Below are 20536 nucleotides of genomic sequence, written 5' to 3' on the forward strand. Positions count from 1 at the left end.
TCCCGATGTCCAGTCCTCCAGGGAGACAGAGTGTCTTTCACTAGAGTATGAGGCTCCTGCATTATGTAAAAATATATTTGACTCGATGTTGGTGTGTTCAGTCATTTTAACAACTGGATAAAGTTATCAGTGAAGCACATCTAACTACTCACTCAAATATTTGTCAATAAAATGTTCTGTCCTCACCATCCCTCCATCAAAGGAACCAATTTTCCTCTAAAATTAAAATAGCCAATTAACAGTGATTCCATAGCTAAATATAACCATCTTTATTCAACAGGATAAAAGAGATACAAATATGGATGTGAATCATCTACTTCATTTTGAAATGGGCCTCAGGGTCAAAATTTCATGCTTCAATTGGGCATCTATCTCATCCTTCAAAAAGAACTTAATGGCTTAAAAAGCTCAGGGTTGCTTGTGTATGTGTGTGTGTGTGTGTGTGTGTGTGTGTGTGTGTGCGCGCGCGCGCATGTGCACAAGTGTGCAATGGCGGCATTTAGAATTCTAGCTTTCATGCAGTCTCAGGATCGAAGCCTCTGGCAAAATATGTAATAAATGGGATCTTTATATGAACATCAATTCAAACTTTACATAAAGGAAGTTATTATGCGATGACTAATCTTCAAAGAGTGGCCAAAAGGCTACTTGTTCTCTTCTTGTCCTGTTTTTGGCTGGGGAAGGGGGCGGGACAGGTCGCTTACCTCTGCTGGCACTCCACGGCTGCTTCATGAGGAAGGGGGCAATCCTATGATTAGCTGATGTCTCTGAGAGCCTCTGATGATGAGTTGATGATAAAAGACCTACGAATAGCCTCAGACAAGAGAAGTGGCCGAGACCGCAAGCATGCCTCTCTCTACCTATGCGTCAAAGTCAACGAGACTGTTCACTCATGGGCACCCCAATCTGTCTACTGAGTTTACCTCGAGGACAGTAGATGTCTGGAGCCCATCGGTTGCACTCATAATTGTCTGCTGCCTTTTCACAGGTGAAACACTTAAATCCACCAGGATATGGTGTGGCTAGAAAAAGGATCGAGAGAAAAATTAATTTTTTAGACTGAGCACAGAATCCTGAAGGTAGACATTTTCATTTTTCAAAAAGGATTCTCAAAACAACCTAGCAGGCTCTTAGAAAACCAACCATGTAACTACTGTATGACCCAGCAATTACTCTGAGGCATTTATCTCTGGGAATTGAAAACTAAAAGTCACACAAAAGCCTATATGCAAATGTTCACAGCAACTTTATTTGTAATAGCCCCAAACTGGAAACAATCCAGATGTCCTTCAATGAATGAATGGTCAAACACACTGTGGTGCCTCCATACTATGGAATGAACACTAGCAATACAAGTGAACTCTTAATACATTCAACAGCTTGGATGAACTTCCAGGGAATTATGCAAAGTAGAAAACAAAAGCAATCCCAAAGGTTATATTCTGTATGATTCCATTTATTTAACATTTTCAAAATGACAACATTTTAGAAATGGAAGAAAGATTAGTGGTTGCAGGGGCTAGGGATGGGAGTAGTTGGGGGGCAGGGTAAGAGGAAGGAGGGGGAGGGGAGGTCTGTAGGAGAGATTCTTGTGCTATTGAAACTTTAATGTCTTGACTTGGTGGTAGATATACAAACTTCTACACATGAGAAAACTGTAGAATTAAATACACACATATACAAATGAACACAAGGAAAACTGGGGAAGTCTGAATAAGACAGGTGGATTGGTTATATCAATGTTAGTAACCTGGTTGTGATATTATTCTATAGTTTTCAAAATGTTACCATTGGGTGAAAGTGGCTAAAGTAAACCTGGGATCTCCCTATATTATTTCTTACAGCTGCTTATGAATGTACAATTATCTCAATCAAAATTTCAATTAAAAATAGGCACTCTAGGGGCTCCTGGGTGGCTCAGCTGGGTAAGCATCCAACTTTGGCTCCAACATGATCTCCTGGTTCATGAGTTTGAGACCCACATCAGGCTTTGCCCTGGCAGTGAAGAGCCTGCTCAGATTCTGTGTGTGTGTGTCTCTGCCCTTCCCCTGCTTGTACTCTCTCTCAAAAATAAATAAATATTAAAAACAAAATAGGCACTCTAGATTTCCAAAGATTCACTTTTATTCAACTTTTATAGCTATGTCAATATATAAATATAAATAGTAGGTTGAATCATTAAAAATGTCCTTAGGTTTGACCATTTTTGACCTATAAAAGTGACGATTTCTCTGGTTCGATCTGATGTCTTTATCTGGTTGATTTGATATGGTTAAGAATTCCTGGGGATGGTAAGTATCAGCTAGGAAAAGAATCTTCATTACTAAAATCTATGCTGTGCAGAGGTGACCCTCCTAAGGGCTGTCTTGGGCCCATATTCAATGTCCACGGGGCAGCCTGCCAAAGGCACGTGTGGATACCGAGGCATGAAGGCCTGGTGTCTGAGGGATGGGTAATTCCAGGAAGCCCTCCTAGCCCTTCTTCCCCCCACCTCTGAATGGTCCTTTCCTGCCTTCTGAAGAGTACAAGAACTCTAAAGGTACTTGTATCCTTGCCTTCATTTATGCTCAGCCACAGGGGGATGGGGCGAGGCATGCTCTAGAGCGAGTCAGCGCACCCAGGGCCTGGTGGGCATTTATGAATGAGCATCCAGAGAGGGTGCCAGGAATGCCAGGTTGTCGCCATCCTTTTCACCAACGTGCTCTTACTTGCACCGATGTGCTCTTATTTGCATCGATGTGCTCTTACTTGCTCAACTTAGAGTTCTGCCTCTCATAAAGAGAACTCTCATATTTGTTTTTAATTTGTAAAATCACCTGGCCTCTTTGAAAATGACAAACACCCAAATACTTCATCTTCAGGAGCCAACTGCTCTGCCTTGCAGAGGGCTGAGCCTGCGTATCCCACCGGTGGAAGTAATCATCTCAGGGTAAATTGCTTTGCCCACATGGAACCAATTAAGTATGTTATCAAAAATAAATGAAGGAGGAGGCAGCAGCTTAAGGCCAAAATTATGGGCCAGATTTAACTTTGATTTTCACCTTGCATAGAAGAGCTGGCAGCCTTGTACCGGCTTGCAGTATTTCACAGAGCTGACTCTGGCAATATTCAGTAATCTAGCATGATCAAAACTCAGAAGCTGTCTAAAAAAGATAAGTCACTGGACATTTTTAGGGACCAACTATGTTCCTGCAAGTATGCGGTGACTCAAGTTCATAAGCATAATGAAAGCAAGTGCATGGACTTCCTACAGAACATGAGGGACAGAAAGTGGCCGAGAGAGAGCCATCCAACTGCTTCATTCCCAATGAGGATGTCACTGTGGGAAACATGTTCCCCCTAACATAGTTATAATAAAACAGAGGTAAACTATTTTGAAAACTACACACAATTTTTATGTCTCCACCTAGATAGGTGGGCTACATTTGAATAGAAAGAGTCTACTTAGATAAGTACACACTTGAAGAATTAAGCACAAATAGCTTCTTAAATTCCAAAGACATTAAATATTCTTATGGACACTTAAATTAACTTATTTTCACAAATACTGTTATGAGAAAACCCATACAAACTATTTTAGGAAACTGTCCTATTGGATATTTAAAAAAAATAGTTTCACTATCAATTTAAAAACACATAATATATCGGGGCGCCTGAGTGGCTCAGTAGGTTGAGCATCACACTTTGGCTCATGTTAGGATCTCGTGGTTCCTGAGTTCCAACCCTGTATTGGGCTCTCTGCCATCAGCACAGAGCCTCCTTCAGATCCTCTGTCCCTCTCTCTCTCTCTCTCTCTCTCTCTCTCTGTCCCTCCCCCGTTTGCACATGCTATCTTTAAAAAATAAATATTAGAAAAATAATAATTAAAACAACATGTAATGTACAAATAAGTTTAAAAGAACTTTAAAGGAGCTTATAGAATGTGAAGAATTATCAAAGTAAGAGTATTAAAAAAAAGATGTAGATGATTTGTCAAAGAAAAGTATTTCTCAAAAAATTATCATCCTGTTCACCACAGTTTATGACTACAAGCTAGCTGGACCCCTTCAGCTTGCATGATTAATTCACGAGAGCATCCAATTTTATGTCTGTCACTGCAGCCAGTAAAACTTTTCACTGGAATGTTGGACTAGTTATTCCTGGAAACTTTCCCATCAAAGAAATAAATTAAGAACTCTGAACGAAGATTGATGACCCAGCCACTACAAGAATAAACTTACTGAGAACCTGGCACTAATAGGTTATAGTGTCCCCAAATTTGGATTATTTAATACATTCTTCAAAATGATCTTTTGCAAGACTAGTGACATATTAAATTAAATACTGTTATTTCTTATACAGATAGGCCTGGACTCCAAAATTAACCCAAATATATAAAAATTTAAACAGAAATATGGGCCAAAGCCCTATGGTAGCAAAATCAAGCTTTGTTTCAAATCGTTTGAATCTGAATGTGTTTATCAGCACATATTATTTACAGTTAATCAAATGATCTTATTTTCAGTGAGTTTTTACTTTTAAATCTACAACTTCCTATCTGTGTGACTCTCAACCATGACAGTCTAGTATTGCTTATAGGGACATGCATTTGCACCTTGCAGATCAGTGAATAACCAAACCCTTTTCAATGACAAATCTCCACAAACAGACTCAGCTATAGCACAACACAAAGTAAATGGTTAAATCCCTCCCTCTGGAAATATTTAACCAAAACTAAGGTCTACAGATGAGCAACTGTCTCCAGTAACTTGCTAATTGATACTGCATCTGATAAAGAAGTTCTTTTTTTAAGAGGAAGGAAAGAGGTTCCTAAGAGATGTGTTATTTTCTTCTTTGTGACTTCAAAGCATTACAGAGCAAGTAGAGTTTCAAACTGTTGTGGCCCCAGCTGTGAATGAATCTAATTTGGCTCTTGATCACAGAGTTAATAAGCTTAGTATTCTGTATTTCAGGGCATAAGTCCTTGGTCCCTCAAGAGTAGGTGATTGTAAAGAAAAAAAACACCAAAGTGCCCAGTTACTTCCTGTAATGTAATCTGTCCATTAAGTCTCATGGTCAGCCATAGTTCAAGCTACTATAATTCATTCGTAAGGCGATGGAAGAGATTTCATCTTTGTTTCCATCTCTTGGAACTTCTGCCTGGACAAAAGCCTTCAGTTACCAGAACTGTGGTGAGAAAGAAATCTTGTTTTAAAATGTATGTTGATAGGTAATGCATCCAAACTTGTTTTATTTTTCCCAAGTTAATTTCCATTGTTTTTGGAAAGTGGATGCAAATGTAAAATTTCTAGAAATCTAATAAATTGATCTTCTTTCTCAGTCCATTTATCAACAAAATATTGTCAGTATAACTTGAATACTATGAATGTATTTCTGATAGGAATGCATTTCCTGGTACCTTTCCAGTCCTTACTCCCTAGGACTTGCATAGTATAAAATTATGCAACAATGTCACTGGCTCACTATGTGGGCATAAACAAGCCCACTCTGAAGAATATGGCTCTTTGTTCAATGTGACTAAGCAAACACTCAGAATATACAACCAGAAAAAACTGGACTTCTCAGGAAAGGTTTTTAGTATCAGTAAAGAAATGGAGGCCAAGAATAGGTTGAAGCCACTTAGGATGTTAAATTCCGCTATCTCGTGTGACATCTAGCAACTAAATAAGTCACTCCATTTCTCTGAATACTAACTCCTGTTTTGAAGGTTTTATTAGTCTTTGGTATTTTAATTATAGGTTGGGAAGAAATTCATCATTTTTCACATGAAAAAGAAAAGGAAAACATACAAACTATAGAAAAGAATGTTATCGAGGACCGTGCTTCAATTTGAAAGCCATAAAGTTGATTTCTTTTATAGGTTAGAAACTTCTAAAAATTAGGGGACCAGGAAGCAAGGGAGATGAGTCACGGGTGCTGAACTTTCCTAACCAGGGTTTCAATCTCAGCCCCCCTTACGATCTCTGGGCCCATGGGAAATGAGTTTGCCTGGTGTGGAAAACTTGTGGGTCTTCTCAATGTCTCTGGTATCACTGATTTCTCCTTGGGTAGGTTCTGAGCAGTAGCTAACATTAACGGAAACTGGCTCTCTCGCTGCCCCAGAAAAGCTGTTTGTGCCTCCATCTACAAAGTGAGGTGATTACATCAATAATTTAAAGTCCGAATAACCCCACACCTCCCTCATCTATTTTTTATGGTCTATGTTCTATAGAAACCTGCTTATTTGTAGAGAGATCACTCCATCCAAACCTGGACTAGAGGCTGCTGCTCGGGGGCCGAGGACCATGACCTTTAAAAAAAAAATCAAAGTGCAAAAACAAGCAAACAAACTTCAAAAACTTCTGAAACAGTGTGGAGAAATGTGCAGTAGGAACCATCGACAGTAACTTCATTCAGCAAGAATTTTGCTCCCCATGACCAGTCAGGGAGGCTCTACAAGAGAACTCCACCCAGAACTGCCGGTGAAGCATCAATGTCTAATCCAGCTTAGAAATGACATCCTCTATCCTCCACATCTCAAAATCATATCAGAGAACCCCACCAATTTTTTCTATATGGAGAATTCTTTCTAATCAGGCCATGCAAGATCTACTTAACTAATACAGGTCACAGGAGCAGAACCTTCCCCCCAGCTTCTAGGGAGCAGGGGTGGGTGCCCCTCTGGCCTGGCAGAGCCCATCTGTCAGAGATCCTATTCTGAAATGGGCTTTTGGGTGAGGGGCCCACGCAGCGCTGGCCTGGCTCCCCCACAAGACTGGCACAGAAGTGGGGTGTGTTTGCCTTATTCTTGCTCACGTACATCCAATCTCCTTGATCTTCCTTCCCACCCTGTGGACAATCACAGCCTCAGAGGAGGCCTGTTTTCCAGCGAGGTGACTGCTGAGTCAGTCACTGAAGTAGAGGAAAAGCCCCACAGAAGCCGAAGGATTTAGCAATCAAAACCAAGACTGAAATTTATATTTTCGTTCACCAGGTCTAATAAAAAAGCATGGTCTAATAAAAAAGCACAGCTCTTTGGAGAGAAGAACAAAATGCAATCTTAGAAAACAAAGGAAGTATCAGAGCACCTTCCCTTCATGGTTACTAAAATAAACACCCTGTAAAAACAAGCAGCCAGGTAATCCTCCCACACAATTAGCCAGTAGGCACCAGCCTTTTACTGGTGAGAGTATACAATAGCAGTAAGTCTGAAGAAACTATTTTCTGCATGTCAAAAGTGTACTTGGAGTTAAAAAATTAGAGGGAAGCATTTTGAGCAACCTCAGTTTACCATCGAAGCCAATTACACCATCACAAGCACCAAACATGCAGTTGTGTATTATATATGTGCCTCTTATTTTATGGATATTATTTCTAGTCCACAAATAATGCAACAGAGTGTATATTATTTCAACCACTCTAGAAATGTGGAAATTAACCCTTAGCAAGATTCCTCTAACATTTATTGAGCATTTACGTTGGCTCACACGCATCTAAGTACTTTGTATGCATTCCTTTATTTAATCTTCACAAAGTTAGGGCATTTATTTCAAGCCAAAAGGCTACAAAGCAGTTGAGCCGGCCGCCGACCCAAGATCCAAGCCCCTGAGCATTTCTCGGAACACCTCTCATCTAAACCAGAACACATACACATTAAGTATTCTAACCATATGGCACCGAAGGAATCCATGTGGCTGCCCCCACTTAGTGGGACTGTAAGATCCTCAAAAGCAAGAACTATGTTTTATTTACCTATATATTTTCCATGCCTATCACAATGCTTGACACACAGAAGACACTCAAAAAATGTCTGCTGAACAGAACATTTCAAAAGAGTAATATACCCTCAGGGCAAATGCTGAGGGTCAAAATATACCCAGTACACCAGGCCCCACCACCACGGGGGCAATGCAGAAGAGGATTCAAACAGGAATAAAAGAGATAAGATAAATACAGAGATGGAGACCTAAACAGGAAATAAATCTGCTGTGTTTCTCAAAGTGTGATCCTTAGAATATCAGTAACAGAAGCACCTGAAATTCTTGCTGAAAGCAAAAACTCATGGGTATAGTCCAGGTATGTGCGGTCAGACACTCCAGGGAAGGGATCTGGGCATCTACAGTATTATGCACTCCCTAGATGATTCTTAAACGCAGGAACTAAAAGGGATAGGGAATAGGAAGTTGTGGGAGGCAATTATGCTGAAACTGAGAATCAGATGCACAGACAGGAAGACCAGCTATTATCTTGCCTATAAAGAACTGATCTTTTACAAACACCTTCCTCCTGGGACCTGCCGCTTCACTTTGATAACTGATTGAGAGCTGGCATAAGTTAAAGGGAAGGGTGTTCAGAATCAGAGTGATTGTGCTGGGAACAGAGAAAACAAGCCTTAACAATTTGCCTTGAAATAAAAAGCAAACACCCTGCAAAAAGGCGAGGGTAAACCAGGCAACATCTTCTGTGTAGCACCTGCACCTCCCAATTAAATCATCCAAGGTTTCCCCTGCATGGGAGCTGCCTTCTCCTGTCCATTTTCAACTCACATCTTATTCAAAGCTAAGTGACATTTCTGCAGCGAAGAGAACAGAGTCTTACTTGAAGGGTGGAGGTAGACAATGTCTTTCACTGTGAAGTCTCGTGACTGAGCGGCTTTCAGACAATCTGCCAGCAGGCTCAAGAGCAGGAGCCAGGCCAGGGTGGGGCCAGGTTCCATGGCAGACTGAGGTGTCACTCATACAGGGGGCCCGGGAGCCAGGACTCGGGACAACGGGAGAGACCTCGTACCTGAAATATAAAACAAGACTCATCTCAGTGTCCCACTCTAGGAAACCAGGAGAAACTTGGCAGAGCTCCTGTGTTGGTAGGATGGGCTGGGGGGAGATAGGGAGCCAAAGGCACAAGGAAGTGAATAGACATGGAGAGAATCTTTTAAACAGTAATTTTAGAGCACTTAGAACATTCCAGCCCCAATCTATCCTGAATCAGAGAGCTAACACTCCACGGGTAGCCATCCCCTCTAATATCCAGCAGAGATGGTATCAAGAGAGATTGAATTTTAATGAAATCCAGGAGGATTTTACCAGAAGGCTAGGGGATGTCTTCCAGAATGCAACAATAAATAAGTCAGGCACAAAAGTTCAGAAGCATTTCCTTGATAGTGGTGACGGCCAGGTATGAGAGTGCAGCCTTCCTGGGACACAGTGCCCAAGCAAACCATACAAGGCAGGCTTTCAGATTTGCAGTGGGGGTGGGGATAAATGTAGGTAAGCTGGCCTCACCCAAAACTCAAAGTGTCTTTACAGCTCAAAATCTCCTTAACATAACTAACAAAATTGGCCGGGTGTTGTTGAAGCCCTTTACATATATCAATTAATTCCCCCCACAGCCCTATGAGGGTTACCCATTTTCAGTAAACAAGTCCAGCAAATAAGCAAAGACTTGATTCAAATCGAGACAGTCTAGCCACTGAATCCACCTGTGTACAGGCTAGGCAATACTCTGTTCTTCCAAAGACTGATTCAAGGTATATAAACTTAAAGTAATAACATGAGGTCAAAGTATCTCTCAGTAGCACTAAGCAATGATCATTCTATCCTTGATCTGGTTCTGTCCTTTCCAATTAAAATTGAGAGCAGTCAAATCTTTTACTATGGCTGAACCATCCAGCTAAGAACGTAGATATATATATTTTAATTTATATGTGCTATTTTCTTGCCATCTTATTGCTTTCCTATAGAGTCTGTTCTTCGTGCTCCATTCTTTTGCAAATATCATTCTATTGCCTACAAAAGGGGTCATGCTAGATATTTGCCTTATTTTAAACTGGTGGGGAAAAAACATCATTTGGATGTTTATTTACAAATTTTAACACAAAGATTTAATGAGATTTTTAAGAAGGCATAACAGGGGTGCCTGGGTGGCTCAGTTTGTTAAATGTCTGTGGGTTCGAGTCCCGTGTCGGTCTCTGTGCTGACAGCTCAGAGCCTGGAGCCTGCTCTGGATTCTGTGTCTCCCTTTCTTTCTCTCTCTCTCTCCCTTCCCCGCTTGTACTCTCTTTCTCTCTCAAAAATGAATAAACATTAAAACAAGTTTTTAATAAAAAAATAAAAAGGCATAACAAAATCCTAAAGTTATTTTGTCAAAATAAACAGATCAAGAGTAAATATATTACAAAACAAAATCAATACAGAAAATCAATATGAACTAATCAGATATTAATATTAATCAAAGCAGGATAGAAAGTATAAAAATAAACACAAAAAGCAACACTCTAAGGAGCTAAGAAATAGACACAACTATTGACATAAGTAATTTTTTAAAATTATAGAACAAGAAAATATGAAATAAATAGTATTATGATAAATTAATTAAAAATTGTGAAGCTTAAGCAGAACCAAACAATACACAATGCACTCATATGAACTCCAGAGGGATTGGTACGTTCATTGTTTAAAACATCAGGAAACTATTAGGAAGTAAGAGTAGAACTCATCACCCGGTAGCAGCTTGCTAATGCCAGCCTTGCCAATTTCATGCTCACTCCCCACCTTCGGTTTACATTTGGTTCCCCAGGCAAATGTGCATTCAAAAGGAGAATGAGCTGCTTGTTCCCTTAATGAGCGTGACTGCCAGGCACCATGCTAGGCGCTTGTTTGAAAAATATGATAAGAAAACAAATATTAATGATATTTTCCCTCCGCTGAATGACAGAGACCGACATGATCTCATCTTAAACGAACACAGTAGTGTTCCATTTTATATCCACTGTGGCCACGTGTGGTCGTACCTGAGGAACAAATCTATGCTGCATCAACCCCCCTCAGCTCCTTACAGTCTGCAGCAGGGCCCAATTGGAGAGGGATGGGGAGGAAATGTGTCTAGTTTTATTTTGATATAACCTAACATTAAAAATCAACTAGCTGCCAACTTAAGTTCTTTCTAATGTGAACTCACTGTCCACGTTAGTATTTCACATGTACCAAACAGTGCAAGTGGCTCTTATTAAAGCATTTCTCAATCACAGTATTCCTTTGGTTACTGGTTTAAAGGTCTCTCTCCGCACAGTACTCACACTATTATTTAATGTCATCTGAAATTAACCTTACCTCCCTGGCATGGCAACAGCTGCCAACCTTCATTCTCCAGCATGTGTTTGCTATATGTAAGCAATGAACAGAGGTAAAGAGCTAAATGCTTGGATATGAAACTTTGCTCCAACACCTTCTTTCTGTACAACCTTAAGTCAGTTACTTAACTGCTGTGTCACAGTTTCTTCATCTGCAAAAATGAGGATCATAATACTACCTACCTCAAAAGTTTATTATGAGAATTAGGTAAAGCACTAAGAAGAGTGTCTGTCACACAGTAAATACCATATAATATTTCCCAATATTTTTACTAGTATTGTTTGGTTCAAAATTAAAGTCAATGTAGCATTCTAAGTAAAGGTAACTATGATGCAGATGTTGTGTTCTAAGTGAAAGTACATTTGGTGCCCTTCATTTGGGTTCAACACACAACTCACTTTCCTTAAATTAGAAAAATATAACAATTTCCAGAACTTCTATGTACGACAAATCACAATCCACACATTTCTTTCTCCCCAGCATCTGCTCCATGGCCAGCCAGGCAAGGACAAAGCAGGTGTGAGACAGGGGAAGGGCACCTCTTGCCACCAACATTATAATATTGCCTAGGCTCATGCAGACCCATATGACTTCCTGCCATCCTGCATCAATGAAGCAAACAGGTGGATGATGCCCATCTACACTCTCTCCATCTCTGCCCCAAGCCCCACCTCCATGATCTCTACATTTCTGCTTTTGTTAGATTTTACTAGTATAAAAGATGTTGAGAGAGCACAGGTGTCTTATATCCCTTTGAAGACACATGTCTCCATATATGTGTGCTCACACGTGTGTTTAATGCAGTTTCCAAATTCTTAAAATAGTCGAAACTTCATTATCCCCACACCCTCTTTACTCATGAAATTGTTTCTCCTTTAGAAAAAAAAGTGTGCGTCTTTTTAATGTTTTATTTATTATTGAGAGAGAAAGAGCATGAGCAGGGGAGGGTCAGAAAGAGAGGGAGACACAGAATCCGAAGACAGACTCCAGGCTCTGAGCTAGCTGTCAGCACAGAGCCCAACGTGGGGCTCAAACCCACGAACCGTGAGATCATGACCTGAGCTGAAGTCAGACGCTTAACTGACTGAGCCACCGAGGTGCCCAGGAAGTATGTATTTTCCAGGCTTATGTATGATAAGAAAAAACACCAAAATAGTTTAGAATTTCTGATAATTTTAACTTCTTTTTGCTGAATTTGTATGCTCAGAAATTTCTGATAATCATGTATAACTTCAGAAGAGGTTTTTTTTTGTATATTCATAATATTGTACAGCCATCATCTAGTCTGGAACATTTCCATCACCCCCCGAAAACTCTTGTTCTTATTAGTGGCCATTCTCAATTCCCTCCTTTCCCCACCCCTGCAGCCACTAATCTACTTTCCATCTCTATGGATTTGCCTATTGGAAAAATTTTGTGTAAACAGAATCGTACAACATGTAGCCTTTTGTGTCTGGTTTCTCTCCGTTAGCATGAATGGATATATTCCTTTTTGTGGCTGGATAATATTTCATTACATGGATAAACACATTTGTTTACCCATTTATCCACTTGATAAACATTTGGGTGGCTTCCATTTATTGATGACTGTGAACATTGCTGCTACTAACATTCATGTTTACACTTTTGTGTGGACATATTTTTAAGTTTTCTTGGGTATATACCTAAGAGTGAGATTGTTGGGTTTTATGGTAACTCTGTGTTTAACTTTTGGAGGAACTGCCAATCAGTTTTCCATTGTGGCTGAACCATTTTACATTCCCATCAGTAAAAGTCCAGTGTTCCAATTTTTCCACATCCTCACCAATTCTTATTTTCATTAAAAATAGTTTTTAGTATAGCCTAATGAGTATGAAGTGATGTCTTGTCGCACTTCCCAAGTGACTAATGATGTTGAACACATTTTCATGTGCTTATTGGCCATTTGTGTATCTTTTGGGGAATAATGTCAACTTAGAACTTTTGCTCATTCTTTAATGGGGTTATTGTCTTCTTACTGTTGAGTTATAAGAGTTCTTTCTATTTTCTAGACTCTGGACACTTTTCAGATATATCATTTGCAAATGTTTTCTCCTTCCCTGTTGACTTTTCACTTTTTTGATGGTGTCCTTCGACATACAAAAGTTTTTAATTTTGATGAAGTCCACACATTGCTTTTTATAAATATAGATTTTATTCCTTTGATAAGTTGAGCCCAACACAGCACTAAAAAAATCTGTATACAATGCACACTAAAAGAACCTGTCTACTTTTTAGTGACCAGGGCTATGTCTTCCACCTCTCTTTCCCTTAAGAAAAACAGAATGGGAAGAACTGTTTATTAATATCACCATCAACTGTTTACATTCCTGCAGGAAATCAGGAAGCACTACTCACTCTATTAGTATATTCCAGGAACTGAAAAATGAAAGATGAGTTGCATGTATTCACAATTAGTCTAACCATTCCTGAAATATGGGCTCTGCAGAGGGTGCTGTATTTTTTCTGTACAGATTCTCAGTAGTCAATGAAACTTTATTCCCTAAGCCTCTCAAATATGATACCAGACATGCTCAGATAATATGAAGGGTCTTTCCTAGGACTTCAACACTTTTCTCTGGAGTCCACAGTACCTTTGGACTGTCCTAGACATTTAGAAAAGATGTTGCATTTCCATTTTATGCACTGCTATTTGAATGCGCACTGAGGACCCCATCCCTGACTCCGGTTCTCTTTATGAAGAAGTACACTCTCATTTTCACAGCTCTGTGACCTTTCATTTGTTATTTATGAGCTTTTGCAAATCTAATACCACTCTGACAGATTTAATTTGTGCTCTAAATTACCTTTGCATGAGTTACTCAACTGCTGGTTTTATTCCAATGGATTACTTGCTACATTCTGAAACAGAAAAAAAAAATTAGCTCAAGATCTATTTGACTTCCTCCATTTGGGAGAAAGTTGAAAAGAGTTGCCGTCTCATTTTCACTCCATGGTATACTTAATATAAAGGAGGATTTCTAACACTACTCAGGAAGGCAAAGAGAGAGAGACCCATAACCCAGATCATGTTTTACAAATCCACACCCTAATTGCTATTTCATATAGAGACCATAAAACAAGATACCCCCAATTCCTTAAACTCATCACTAAGACAAGCACTTCTGGAAGCTACATTGACTAAGGTGCCAATTACCAAATAATGACACCTCAATACTAAGCCAATATATAAGCAATTGTGAAGTATAGAAGTAATACAAGTCTAAGTATTTTTCACTGCTGTTCATATTATAATATGAAACGCCTAATATAAAAACAAAATGAAATTCTGAAGCCTGGAAGAACACAAGAAATCTTGACTTAATTTTCAATAACCTAGGTTTGGTGGTGCCTTAATGACCTGAGTAAGTTTATTCAGCTCCCAAAAGTGTAAATTAAAGTCATGTCTTACAAAACTAAGACTACTTAAATATATCATTCTGACTATAGTACCTTCTCACCATTTGGGAATTGCTTATAACATGGTGGTGGTTTTTAAACATGTGAGCAAATTCATTGACATGTCCCCAGTGAGAGACAAGGTCTACATCTTCTCCCTCTTATTCTGGGCCAGACAACCTTACGGACCAATTGAGCAGAGTATGGTGGAAATAACACTCTTTGGCTTTTGAAGCTAGGTAATTAACTTACACCGATGTTCTGGAACACTCAGCCATGAAAGCAGTCTGAGCGCTCTGAGTGCCATGTTGTGAGGAAGCCCAAGCAGTCCACACAGAGTTACGGAGACTCCATGAGGAGACAGTGCTGCCCGGCCAGCCCCAGCTGGCCCTGCCTTACTGCTTGCTCCATTCCAGCTCCTGCACAGTCTGATTACAATGACATGGAGATTCCAAGTGAGAACTGCCTGGCCAAGCCCTTCCCACATTCCTGACCCTCACAAATCATGAGAGAGAAATGAAATGAAGATAACTACTTTATGCTACTACACGTTGTGGTGATTTGTTACATAGCAATAGACCTCTGGAATATGAGGAGCTGGTATAGGAGAGCTAACTAGGAATTCTCATGCCACTCATGAAGATAATCCCATTTTCCACATTGGCTGCAAGGTACAGAAATCCAAATCAAACAGGGTGTAACCCAAAGGGAAAGAATTTTACGGTTTCATCTAATAGTTCCACTTGAACATGGATGGACTTTTAACCCTCTTTCAGGAATTTCCAGCCCTCAACTCTGCTTTGTTCCCTCATTTTCTTTTATTTGCATTTGGGTCTTCCCAAACTGTGGCCACCAGCAGCTTCAGAAGCATTCCCAGACTGTTTCCCAACTGTTCCAGAAAAAAAAAATCACAAGGTGATCCATCCTTGGACTACAACTGGCCAGGGGAATGTGGCATTACAACTGACCAGAGCTGGGTCCTTAGCATGTCACTTGGACAAATGTATAGTGTCAACTTCATGTAAATCACATGGCTTGAGAATAGGGGAGGTGTTGGTTTCTGGAAGGAAAATCTAGGTATTGTCACCTGAAAAAGACTTGCTGGGCTAGCAAAATCACACAATGTCCATACAATTAACAATACTAACTTCTAAATACCCTCATTAACCTGGACATGCAAAGTGAAACTGATGATGGCCAAATGAGTATTTCTGCAACTGCCAGAAGGTGGGGAAGTTACCTGTTGACATGATTTCCTTCTCTAAAAATAGAATACCACACCATTACAACTTTACAAAGCAAAACATAAGGTGAAACAATAGTCCTAGTGGGCACTGAGAATCACTTTTCCCCTATGTTCTCCCCTGGTTATGAGATGGCTCTCCTACTGATGTCCATTGCATGGTGCTATTTGGGATGCACTGTGTTCTTACATGGTCCACCCTACAGCCTGCTGTTGTTTGGACCAGGGTTGGACATTTGATCCAAACCAGACCAATCAGAGTTCTTCCTGGGTATTTTTCAAGCCCACACAGGATAAAGACAATCAGCTGTCTCTGGTAGAGAAGTCCTCAAGAAGTGAAACTCAGGAACAGATGTATGTCATATTCCTCCCCACAGAGAGGAGGAAGAAGACAATGAAGCTTGCTGGCTGAGAGTCAGAGATAAGGAACGGAAGCAAGAGCGGAGCTATGTGCAACCATTGCCTTTTTGGCTAATTGTTAACTCTTTCCTTAGAAGACACACTCTCCATCCAATAAATAACACTTTCGCCCAAGCTAGTTTGAAGTGGCTTTCTGCCCCTGGCAACCAGGAGCTCCGACCAATTCAAGACCAATTCTTATAAAAGAGGCCAGCCACCAGCTTAAAATTTTCTTTGTAACATATATGCTTATTACATTAATACCTCTTTTTTGCTTATCAGCTAAACGGTTAGAGTTGGTTTTTAAAAACGTCAATAATAGAGACCAAGTCAGAGATTACCTCTTTCAGACTTCAGAGACAGTGATGTTTCATTTCCTATAGGGAGATAGATGATCACACATTCCCATTATGAACTGAGGACCTATTTGCATAAAAATCAATGCTTTAAAAAATGTGTATTTCTTTTTCTGGAACCCCTTGGCAAGGCTAGAGTTATAGGGAAAAGCTGCCTTTGTACCTTTCCCCAATCTGATTTAAAGGTCAGTTGCATCAAAAATCCTTCAATTCCTGAAGGATAAGTGACATCTGGCTGAGTATGCCTAGCAGTATATTCATATTTCTAAAAGATATTATATTAACTCTCTTCTGCTTGTTGACTCTTTGCTTGTTTGCTTCTTTTATCAATTTGTAGTTTCTAGAGAACTGAAGGAGAAGGCATTTTGAAGTACAAACAGCCACAGGGGATGGAGTCAAAGAATTCTCCATGCAGGAATGGAAAACTAGGTACATTTCAGCACCAGCCTGCCATTTTTTTTTATTTACCTGGAAGGGAGTGGTGGTTTGGAGAAATATTTTGCTTCTGTGTCTTTTATTAAATGTTTCTATAAGTTTAAGAATGTCATATTTTCATGTTAATTTTTCTAGGAATTCTCATCCCAGAGACCTTCCAAAAAATGCTGAAGTTCAAAATGTTTGAACTTATTAATTCTCAACTTCAACTTATTAACAACCACTTAACCTAATTTTGATTGTCACCCAGGACTAAGAAGAATGAATCCACATTACAAATTTTGCACGCAGTAGGGTTTTGCCCAGGGTTCCAAGAATCTTAACTGAGTTTTTGTCCAAATTACTTGAAAATTGTTTCCATTTAGCCATTTACAACTCAAGATCAAGAAAACTGTAATTGCTAGTTTCATAGGTGTGGCGACCTCTTTCAAAATTTCTTACAGTGTAGGACAGCCAGGCTGTCCTCTCTCTTAGTGTGGGAAAAATGAAAAAAAAATCAAATAGCCAAAAACAGTGGCTTATATTAAAAAAAACCCTCTATGGCTATATTTTTTTCAAATCACTGGGTTCTTCAGTAGCTATTAAATCTTAACTAATTTTTCTCATTTAATAAAGAATATGCTTTTAAAAACCAATCTATCCACGCACTCATCTTCCAAATTTCTGCTCAACCAATACCTTGCGCTACACACAACATGTCTCCTGATAGTGCAAAGACCATCAGGGTTTCATTTTTGTGAAAGGGTATTGGGGTCTGTGGAAACTCGCAGTCTAAACTATAATCTGACTATTTGCTCACCCTGGGTTTGAAGGCAAAGGAATGTTATCAGATGACCTCGTGACTCTGTATCATTGGGGCAAGAATTCTTCCTTTGTAATGCACCATCTTCATTTACAAGCCTCCATAAATAATGGTTATTAAAGAAGTCTATTATTGTAGCAAAACAGAATATAATAAGATTTTTACATAGTAGTATTCATCCAGGCAGAAAAAGATATAGGAGTTATTAATAAAAGAAGATTGTCCTTGGTAATAGAAACTTTTTACTTTTGCATCTAAATTAACTCCCTTCTTAGAAAAAAATACTGAGTAGCTCCTTGTGGATGAGGAAGTGTGGGCACAGAAAATGACTCCACGCCCTGAATGCTGATGCTGAAAGGACCACGTAAGATTCCGCTCCCCTCACATTACTGAGTTTTCCTATTTGTCCCCCAGTTGTCCTCCTCGGCTTTGATTTTACTTGCTCATTCATTCATTCATCATCCTTTATGAGGCAGGGATAAACAACATTATCTGTTATATAGGCTGTCATTAATAGCTCCAGCTTAATACTCAAATGACTGAACCCTATTAGTAAAATCATTGATGTAATTCTTAAAATACCCGTAAGGTTGCTATGTACATGGGAGGAAATGTTGACCTGCCTTATATGCAAGGAAAAGATGATACATCTTTGAGTCACTGAGTCAAGAGTGATCATGGCGTGATATTGACCTCTTGTCCTTACAACTAAGGCCACACGTTTTTAAGACACCAGGTAGAGGAGCCAGGTGACACAGTGACTGCACCAGCTCTACACAAGCCTCAGGGAGTCACCAGGCATTACCAATAAGACACAACATGAGGTCCCCAGTCCTTCCTGTCAACCAGGGCAGCTTATGTGGAAGAAGGAAGAAAGGGAGACTTGGAGATGGGGAAGACCCATGATATTTTATAAAGATCCAGTTAACATCTAGGTTCACATGAATTATCAAATAATTATACTACTAGTAAGACACTGGAAATAAGAAGAAAACAAAAAAAATAGAGAAAACAAAAGATACTAAGTTTCCAAAGAATCATAGCCATGGGTGGACTTACCATATAGTGAAGGGTAACCTTCAGGGTCTCTGAAGGCAGGGGCGCCTGCCAAGGCCTTATTTCTAATTTTAGGATTGTTAATTCATGGTTTCTTTTCCTGAAGGGGAGCTCCTCCCTAAAAACCTCCATCAGCCACCCCTGACCATAGTAATGCAAAAACAATGTTTGTTACTAGTAATAATGCTCTTGCTTTTTCTCTGAAAAGGGTTAGGTTGAATAAATAGAAATACATGCTGTCATTCGACTCTCATGGAAAGGAAAAAAAAATGTGGGAAAGACAGCCCATTAACGGAGACCAGCCTCAGAACAGGGAAGTGGCACTACAGTTGGAGGAAGACAATCAACCCACCAAATACCTCCATTCCTCTGGGACCCCCTCCAGCACTCCTGTGAGCAAACCTCCCAAGACCTCTGAATGGAGAAAGAATGTAGGGCGCCCCCAAGGCAGAGGAAGAATTAAGGCCGAGAGAAAGCCCCACGCTTTAGATACTATGTATTTCTTAGGTATTTTAACAAGGGTCAGGAAACCGCTCCATCTTGCCCCTGGACTGGAAAGGAGGCCAGTCAATAGGGAGCAACAGGATGGCACCCAGCAGTCCAGGCAGTGCTCACCAGGCCCCAGGCCATGGAGTAGAAAGGGCATTACTTCGGAGCTCCAGGCCAGGCAACCCCAGACCCTTGTACCTACCTCCTCGGATTACTGTGAGGACAGATAAATGCCTGGAAACACTGTGGAGCACGGGTTCCAGAGCCATAATTCTGACTGATAGTTGTGACACCTTGGGCAGGCTTCTCAACCCTTGTGCCTCAGTTTATTCATCTGCAACTTAGGGCCAATCATACCACCTATGTTAGAGAGCCCTTATGAGGACTAACAGAGATAATACACATTAAAGCACTTTGAACCATACTTAGCACAGGCCTGCCAGCTAATGCAATTCTCAGAATCAGCCCCCAGTGGCCTAACAAGGCATCAGGTTACCGCTCATTTGGGTCAAGATGCGGGCTCAGAACCGTCTGCCCCCCAGTCTGGGAAGGAAGTGTGGAAGGTCTCCATAAAGGCCTCTATGGAGTGCCATGTTCTATTAGGAGAAATCAAAAGGCCAGGTCGGTTGCCAGATTTTCTGCTGATCCCAGCTAAGATCAGCATCCTCAGGGGAGGATGAAAACACAGGGCAGGTGAGGCCGATGGGGGAAGGTCTAGGGCAGGGCTTCTCAAATTTCAGAAATGCTTTCTCCTTTAAAGAGAAAAAAGTATCACCCACAGAATTTCACCTACCCCTACTGTCAACTAATTAACCCTGATTATAATAATTTAATGCTACTTACATATATACAGATAGGAAACTAGGATTAAGCTCCTTTGTTTAAAAGCCCACATGATAATTTAAAAGCTAAACAAAATACCAAATATAAATAAAATTACATTCAAATTAAACACATTAGTGAAATAAAATCTCCCTTAAAGAGAAAAAGTCAGGGGCACCTAAGTGGCTCAATGGGTTAAGCATCTGACTTTGGCTCAGGTCATGATCTCACAGTTGATGAGTTCAAGCCCCTTGTCAGGCTCTGTGCTGACAGCTCAAGGCCTGAAGCCTGTTTCAGATTCTGTGTGTCCCTCTCTCTCTGCCCCTCCCCCACTCACAATTTTGTGTGTTTGTGTGTGTGTGTGTGTGTGTCTCAAAAATAAGCATTAAAGTAAAAAAAATTTAAATAT

General features: G+C 40.1%; 1 protein-coding gene across 2 annotated transcripts in view; it reads right to left on the minus strand.

The window, feature by feature from the left end:
- LYPD6 (LY6/PLAUR domain containing 6) overlaps positions 1-20536 on the minus strand; it is a 111023-nt gene that overhangs the window by 19357 nt on the left and 71130 nt on the right. The window contains exons 1-3 of one of the 2 annotated variants that reach the window (XM_029934609.1): positions 13934-13989; positions 8578-8766; positions 924-1022 (exon numbers count right to left, since the gene is read on the minus strand). In XM_029934609.1, coding sequence (XP_029790469.1) covers positions 924-1022; positions 8578-8695 — 217 coding nt within the window. In that variant the 5' untranslated portion in view covers positions 8696-8766; positions 13934-13989. Of the gene's footprint in view, positions 1-923; positions 1023-8577; positions 8767-13933; positions 13990-20536 lie in introns of those variants that run through there. The other variant, XM_029934610.1, reaches the window with a different exon arrangement.

The sequence above is a fragment of the Suricata suricatta genome, chromosome 3 (assembly GCF_006229205.1).
Source record: "Suricata suricatta isolate VVHF042 chromosome 3, meerkat_22Aug2017_6uvM2_HiC, whole genome shotgun sequence".
Lineage (NCBI taxonomy): Eukaryota > Metazoa > Chordata > Mammalia > Carnivora > Herpestidae > Suricata > Suricata suricatta.